This window comes from Lacerta agilis, chromosome 7, assembly GCF_009819535.1.
Source record: "Lacerta agilis isolate rLacAgi1 chromosome 7, rLacAgi1.pri, whole genome shotgun sequence".
Taxonomy (NCBI): Eukaryota; Metazoa; Chordata; class Lepidosauria; order Squamata; family Lacertidae; genus Lacerta; species Lacerta agilis.
Genome location: NC_046318.1, coordinates 41,756,229 through 41,764,787, shown reverse-complemented (window position 1 = coordinate 41,764,787; position 8,559 = coordinate 41,756,229). Strand labels below are relative to the sequence as shown.

The window sequence follows — 8,559 nt, the reverse complement described above, 5'->3', positions numbered from 1 at the left end:
GTTCCGATCACCAGTTAAGTATCGATGTGATGATGATACAAAGGCACCATGAAGCAAACCCCACTTAAAAGACCGACCAACCGAGCAGGCGGCGAGAGGGAAACGCGTCTACTTTCAACGAGAGCCGCGGAGGATATAGGAAACGTGACAGCCAATAGTAAAGCAGGATCTGCAGCGGTGCCCGCCTCCACATCTCTCTTATTGGCTCGGAGGGGATATGGGTGGGTGAGCGCGCCAATTCCGAAGTTGTGCCTCTTTAGAAGCGGGAGGCCCTTGTCGTCGCGCTAGGTTTTCCCACACGATTCCTCGTCGCTTCCTCGCTATGCCCGCTGTGGTGACCGAGACCGAAGCCCCTCGCGGGGAGTCCTCCGGCGCGGCGGCAGCGGTGCCGCCTCACGGGGAGCTCCAGTACCTGAGGCAAGTGGAGCAGATCCTGCGCTTCGGGCACAGAAAAGGGGACCGCACGGGGACCGGCACCCTCTCCGTCTTCGGGCTGCAGGCGCGCTATAGCCTCCGAGGTGAGCCTCTCCTCCCTCAGCCCCGGCTCTCTTCTTTTCTTTCCCCCTCAGCAGAAGGAAACGAGGAGACGCTGCTCCTTCCTGCGAGGGGTTAATGGCGCCTCTCGATCATATGGAGACGCTCTTCGATACCTATCAATCAAGCAACCGGCAGCCTAGTGGGACTGACGACACCATAAAAATAAAGCCCTAAGCTTTTTATTAAAATGTTCGTTCGTGGGGTTTCTTTCCCTGTTTGAGGAAGGAATGGACGCCGCCCTGTTTTCAGTTCCTCCCAGCAGCAGCAGCAGAGGAAGGACGCAGCGTTTCCCCGCCAAAAACCGGATTATTAACGTCAGAGCGTATTTTGAGTGTGTTTGTTTATGCGCGCGCGATTATTTCCCTCCCAGCTCCCGACCCCACGATTCCAGGATTATGGGCACAAGCCAAAAGTTAAATGTCAGAATCGTACCATTTCTCTCATGGTGGGGCTGAGGGGTCTTCGCCCCCCCTAAAATATTTGAGTCCCCAAAGTTGATGGGCATTGCCATTCAAATAGTGTGCAATACCTGCAACCCCCCATATTTTACTTAAATTGGCACCCCTGTCATAGACAGTCTGGAGCAATCCAAACCCAGGACTGCTTCTTTTGATCCAGGGTGCTGTGGAGGAAGGGTGGGCAGGTTGGGCTAGTCAAGCTGGGAAGTTGGCCCATCTAGGAGACGGAAAACTCAGGTCCTAAACTTCTGCTGCCTTGCGGGATATTTTAGGGAGAAGAAAAGGCTAGGGAGGAAACCCTACACAAATTTTGAGTGGAGCCCCTAAGATGGCTGGATGGCCCACTTGTATGCCTCATTCTGGCAACTCCTGCAGCCAAGCTGGAGCCACATGTATTACTCTGCTTTCCTTTGGACCACATCAGTGAGGTCGAGAGGGGGGGTCTTGTCAGGGCAGCCATGGACCTCTATACAACACTTGTACCCCTGGGAGGTCACTTTGGCGGTCTGATGCTTCCTGAAAGGGTGGTTGACAGGTGCATATGATTTGGTGGACCTCCCTCTCTGCTGGCAGCGAAGCCAGAAACAGGATAGGCTGTGAATCCACCGGATTTTGCTGCTGTGATGTTACCACCATAATAGACCTGGATATGACATAGTAAATTCTCCCACTGAAGTCCATTGGGCAGAAGATAAAGGTTAAAGGGGAACAAATAAAACCATAATCCACCTTCTTCCCTTGCTGCAGCAAAACAATAGGGCTTTAGATGTAACAGTTGGTCTACTGTGGATTCTTTTCTCTGCCTATTCCTACAAATAAAATTGCTCTGTCCATATTTAATATATTTGGTAGGTAATGTTTCCTCTTAAATGTGTACTGATGAATTAGAGATGTTCTCTTATCTGCTCTAACTTTCTTACAATTGATTTTCAGATAATTTTCCATTGCTAACAACTAAAAGGGTTTTCTGGAAGGGAGTACTTGAAGAACTACTTTGGTTTATCAAGGTATGGTATATAATTGGTATGTACTAGTATGCAGCAATATTCTATGTACAGTGGTGCCCCGCTAGACGAATGCCTCGCTAGACGAAAAACTCGCTAGACAAAAGGCATTTGCTAGCGGAAGGCTGCCTCGCAAGACGAAAATGTCAATGGGCTTGCCTCGCAAGATGAATTTTTTTCCCCTTTTTTTGGTCAAAACCGCTATTCTCTGTTGGTGCTTCACAAGACGAAAAATTTTCTATACGAAGACACTCGCAGAACGAATTATTTTCGTCTTGCGAGGCACCACTGTATTACTTTTAGCTCAGAACTAGTTGATACATTTAAATTTTTACTGTGTGCTAGGTTTGACAAGGTATGGTGGTCCTTTTTGTGTGTGTTCCAAGTCTTCTATATCACCCTTGCTATCTTTGTTCCTGTGGTGTTTGTTATGTCGCGAGTGCAGTGTCTATACGATTTCAGCTCTTTGTGTAATCAACTCTGGGTAGTGATTCAGCATGCTAGCAAGGATATGCTAGGAGTCAAGTCTAACAAGAACAATTTCCTTTATTGCAGTAGGAACTTGACTGACTAGAGGGAAAGGGCGAGCTCCTTTTATACTTTCAGGAACAGGGAAAAGATACATTTGTGGGAATGTTTAGGAGTGTGGATGAGTATATATTATATATCTCAATCCCAGCTTGTGTGAGCAAGCTCCAAACTTAGCAGAGTTTACATTCCCTTTTAAAACACAGCAGAAAAACGTTTGCATAGGCTTGCTTAAGCCAGCTATATTCCTGGTATATTCCCCTTGTTCCCTCTTAAAAATAAAGATACAAAGCAGCACTGATTATTAGATATAAGAGTGTTTACTCACGTACATCCAAGAGTCACAGTACAGGCTACAAGGAGGCAGACAAACTTAGATAAATGTATTTACATGCAGTGAAGCTGCTTCCATAAGGGAACAGCCTTCACCCCTGCTTCTCTCAGCTGCAGGCTGAGAGAGAGCATGCTGCTTCTTCAAAGGATGAGGCAAAATGGAAAGTCTTCTTTGGGATCTTCCTCCCAGGTAAGACCACACCTACTTCTGGTTCCTGTAACTCAGTCCAGGTAAACAGGAAGTTAAGCCTGGAGGACTGAGTTACCTTCATGTCCTCTCTAGGAGTGTTGTGTTTGGCTGCTGTGTTTACATCCCACAACATTTAGATTTTGGCAGGACCCAATGAGAACTGAATCAAAATTCTACTCCACTCCTAGTCAGGAAAACCCTTGAAGAGAAGAGTAAGGATCCAAATTGTGCCAACCAGTTAACCAATAGCAACTGTCACCGCACCCGTTTGAATAACCCTGGAGCTGGAAAGGTAGTAACAGAACTAGCAGTGAAACTCATGTATACATATTAAACCAATACATAACAGTGTTACAAAACTGCAGAATGTACTATCCCACACACATTTCTGTACAGTAGTGCCTTTTTAACATAAATGCTCATAGAACTGCAGAATTGGAACAGATCCCGAGGGTCATCTAATCCAACCTCCTGCAATGCAGGAAGCTCAACTAATAATTTGAAGGAATTCAGGAAGTATCTTAAAATTATGTTCTTAATTAACATTAATAAATATTTCTTTTTTTTACCCCACACAGGGTTCTACAAATGCAAAAGAACTTTCTGCTAAAGGTGTTAAGATCTGGGATGCCAATGGTTCTCGTGAATTCTTAGACAAACAGGGATTCTTTTCTAGGGAGGAAGGAGACTTAGGCCCAGTTTATGGCTTCCAGTGGAGACATTTTGGAGCTGAATACAAAGATATGCATACAGGTAATGACACATTCCATTGGTTTCCTATACAGTGGTGCCCCGCTAGACGAAAATAATTTGTTCTACGAGTTTTTTCGTAGAGCGAATTATTCGTCCAGCGAAGCGGCAATGGAGCGCGGAGGTTTTCGCACTAAAAAAAAAAAGTCTTGCGAAGCAGCCCCATAGACTTTTTCGTCTTGCGGGGCAGCTTCCGCTAGACGAATGCCGTTTGTCTAGCAAGTTTTTCGTCTAGCGAGGCATTCGTCTAGCGGGGCACCACTGTATTTAGTTATCCTCCATACTGAGGACAGGATTAACTGCTTAATTGAAAATCCAGTATTCTAGGTACTGAAGAGATTATGGTAAAATAGTGCATTCATGCCTTAAATTTAACACATTTCCCCCTCTAAGGTACACCCCCCCCCCCTCAGTACAGCTGCTCTGGGAAAGAATTAATGTTCCTAAAAGATGCCTTTCTGTTCATTTGCCCATTTTGCATATTATTGTGGGGGTTCTTGGGTAAATAAAGAGTACACAGAAGTATTTAGTACCTTAGAAAGGTACGAGACATGGCTGCAGAGGGCATGCATATAGCTACTATCACAATCACTTCCTTCTCACAGACTCCCACCTATCTTATGTTAAAGATGTGGTGGGGGTTAAAGGGTGTCAAAAATAGTTCTACATCATTCTAGCCACTCCCATCAATAATAGTAATAATGGCACACATAAGTTCATATGGAAATCTGCACTGAGGGAACACAATAAGCAGAACGTTATCAAAAAAATAGTGTGAAATCACAGAATGAAGGGGCAGTATTACTGCAGGTTCTGTGCTTCATGAGCAAGGAAGAAGCAGTAGTACCAGAAACAGCACTGATGTATTCAATCTTGCTGTGCATTAAGAACCTTTATGTTTCTTAGTAAAGGAAAATTATCTCACTATTAAGTAGTTTTGTAAATTTTAGTGGGGTAGTATGAAAATAAATGATATGAATTGCCTCCTAAGAATGAGCCTGACAATTGACTGTTTCACAGATAATTTAAAATTTATCAGTTGTCGCATTGTCACAATTTTCCTTCTGTATTTTCAGATTACACAGGGCAAGGAGTAGATCAGCTGCAGCAAGTAATTGATACAATCAGAAACAATCCAGATAACAGAAGAATAATCATGTGTGCGTGGAATCCTAAAGGTATGGTTATGTAATGTCATTGTACCTTGTAGTTGTGCATGATAATCCTGTTCTCAAAAACAGTGGAATAGCTTGCATATGTTGTTTGTAAACTGACTTCTTGTTTTGTTTTTGTATGCCTTGTGGTTATGATCAAAGTAAAATATATTTTAAATGTATTTTTAAATTAAAAAAAATACTCAGCTTTTTAAATAAAATAAATAAAATAAAATAAAATAAATGGCAGAATGGTGATTCAAATCTGTGTCTTCCTGGTCTTACTTCAGCACTCTAACCATTACATCACGCTGTGCTACTGTCCCTGTTTAGGGAAGCTTTTAATATCTGATGAATTATTGTATTTTAATATTGTGTTGGAAGCCGCCCAGAGTGGCTGGGGAGGCCCAGCCAGATGGGCGGGGTATTAATAATAATAATAATAATAATAATAATAATAATAATAATAATAAAAAACAACTGCCAGATGGGTGGAGTAATAATAATAATAATAATAATAATAATAAAATAAACACCAAACTACTTGTGTGTTCACCTGTGAAAAGGGATTGTTCTCAAGCTGCCACTACAATACTCTACACAAAATGCATTAAGAACTGGCCAGTTCTTTAGAATTTAGTTTTAACATTATTTTTCCTTTTTTGTCTTTTTCTAACAATGACACACTGTTGCTATGTTGGGAAATGGTAATTGCTAGTTTACAAAACAAAGCCAGCAAGATCATACCGTGGGTGGAATTTTACCATTGGACGTATCGTAATTTTTGCCGTGTTGTGTTTGCTTCTCAGATATATCCACAATGGCCTTGCCTCCATGTCATGCTCTATGCCAGTTCTATGTTTTAAACGGTGAAATCTCTTGTCAGTTGTATCAGCGTTCTGGAGATATGGGTTTAGGAGTACCTTTCAACATTGCCAGTTATTCATTGCTCACTTCAATGGTTGCGCATGTTACAGGCTTGAAGGTATTTTTAATGCTTTTATCTATTTCCACTTTCAAAATACAAAATAAATAAACTAGAAAGAATGTAGTAGTATATGAAGACTTTCTAAAATGGATGGTATATAAATGAAAAACTTTTGAAAATTTGTACATGGTGTTGAACTTCAGAACAAGTTTCATATTTCTTCGACAGTGCAATTGTATACACTTCTCAGAAGTATGCCCTGTTAAGTTCAATGTCACTTGATTCCCCATTAAGTGTGTGTAGGATCTCAGCCTTCATTATTTGGATGGTTGGTGCAATTTGTAGAAAAAGAATTCTGTCAGTAGATCTATCAGGTCAAGCATTTTATAGTCCAATGTGCTTGTATCTTCCACTGGCTGCCATAATTTGACAATAAGAAGATAGTTGCGATGTTGCCAAAAAGTCCTGAAAGTTAATACAGCTGCTGTTCTAATATTTCTGTTTATAAAAGCGAGTTATGAGGAACTTGGGAAATGTTTGTAGCAAAACTAAACATTCACCACTATAAGCACAATGGGTCAAGGTACAGATGTTAAAACTCCATTTCCTGTGCCCGTTGTGAGAAGCACTTGAATTTTCCATGGCTGTAATTCTGCCCTTTGTGATCATACAGCACAGGGTGCAGAGCAACTCCCAGGTTCTGATAATTCTCAAAAAACTACTTCTGTGTACAGCGGGACAGATCAGTGCCAGACTAGCCTGTCTGTATCTTCTTGGCAGCATGCTGTGCTGGCTTTTGTTCAGGTCCTCGAGTGCAACCTGTTCTTGCTTCAAGTGGGAAAAACTTGTGGGGTTTTGCTCCATCTTGCTAGGAGAGTGCTGCTCTGATGTAGGATTTCTGTTACTGTAGTTGGCCCCAGTGGATTTAGCTCAAGACAGAAGAGTTATGCAGAGACTGGGATGTTGTCATATGGACTTGTAGGAACCATTAGACTCTGTAAACACAGCATACAGGATTTCACCATATGTAGGTGGCTGCTTCTTGAGCCAGTAGAACAATTTATCCCAGGAAAGTCATTAATGTTAACAATTTATAGCTGCTACTCTAATGAGGCAGATATCCACTAGAAAATTATGAACCATAGATTTTATATAGAGTATGCAAACATTGCTCCTTCATGTGCTTGTGATAGCAGACCAAGGTTATTGTACATATTTATTGTAATGTATTAACTTGCATTCAAACCAGTTCAGAATAAGGAATATAACATGTAATTTTGTGTGTCTTAAATGGCTTGCTCAGGAATCTTGTTAGAGCAATCTTGCTTAAGAAATATATCAGCATGTACAGGGTGTCCCAAAAATAGGTATACAATTAATTAATTAATTTTTTTCTTTACTGATATTGTGAATGATGAGAACTTGAGTCAAGAACAAAGAATGTGGATTTTAAAGCACTATACCTACTTCTGGGCCACCCTTTATATTCTTGTTCATTCTATTTCTAATATTAAGGCTGTGTTTCTTTTTTATATAGCCTGGCGAGTTCATACATACACTAGGAGACGCTCATATTTACCTGAATCATATCGAACCTTTGAAAATCCAGGTAAATAGTTTGGCAAATAGCCAGCCTTACTACTCACATTGTGTATTTCCTTCCATAGCTATATATATTGAATTAGATCAATCTTGGAGTTAAAGGAATGATGGAATGCATTACTCATAGTGCTTGTCATTTGCTTAATAGTATAAGAGCTGCTGAACATGACCAATACATTATGGATGTGATCTCCATGGGCTTTGAGCGGGTTGAACACAGCTTACTAAAAGGTGAAAGGCTGTGCAGTTTATTGGACTGTTCACATTTCTGCAAGTGCTGGAGACAATACAGGCACAATCTGGCCAAAATGTGACTTTAACATCAGCTGTTCCCCAGCATTGACTAATTGGGCTTATATTGGAGCATTTGTTGGTAGATATAGCAGCAGCAGAGCAACTACTGGTCATTATGTGTGCAATTAATATTCCTAAACAAGTATAATGTTTAATTATACAAGTATTAACATGAAATGATTTAAAACAAATGTCATTGTGAAATTTGTTGCTAAAGTGAATACCCCTTGCATAATTAGTCTATTTTATATGAATGCCATGCCTCTGAAATAACCAACTCTACTTTAAAATTTCAGCTTCAGAGGCAACCAAGACCTTTTCCAAAACTCAAAATTCTTCGCAATGTTGAAAACATCAATGACTTCAAGGTGGATGACTTTGAACTAGAAGGTTATGATCCTCATCCAGCTATTAAAATGGAAATGGCTGTCTAGGTGACTTGTAACAGTGTTTACTTGCCTTAAGGTCCAATTTGCAGTAGTGCCCTTAGAAGAACCATATTTTGACTTTCTAAATATTAGAAAATGCTAAAGATATTTCATGATAAATTATCATGGTTTTCTTACAGAGTTTGAAGTATGCACTGTATCCAATGAAGTACTCCCCCCCCCCCCCCGGAGGATACTTTTATCAACTTCACTTGCTTTGAGAGGTTAACTTTCTAGGTTGTATAATAGAAAAGCACTTTCTACAATTTCTGAACTATGCAATAAAATACACATATATTTCTTTAGTACATATGTGTTATGTGCATCACCTGTATTCTATTACAATAATTTAG

General features: G+C 40.8%; 1 protein-coding gene across 2 annotated transcripts; it reads left to right on the top strand.

The window, feature by feature from the left end:
• The first annotated feature begins 307 nt into the window (after positions 1-307).
• Positions 308-8,518, top strand: TYMS (thymidylate synthetase). 2 transcript variants are annotated; one of them, XM_033154996.1, is made up of 7 exons: positions 308-518; positions 1,929-2,002; positions 3,629-3,803; positions 4,877-4,978; positions 5,764-5,939; positions 7,420-7,491; positions 8,075-8,518. In XM_033154996.1, exons 1-7 carry the CDS (start codon positions 323-325, stop codon positions 8,210-8,212), a joined length of 933 nt encoding a protein of 310 aa, XP_033010887.1. In that variant the 5' UTR covers positions 308-322; the 3' UTR covers positions 8,213-8,518. The 2 variants fall into 2 exon arrangements, with proteins under 2 accessions (XP_033010887.1, XP_033010888.1); XM_033154997.1 differs by lacking the exon at positions 7,420-7,491.
• Positions 8,519-8,559: the final 41 nt, after the last annotated feature.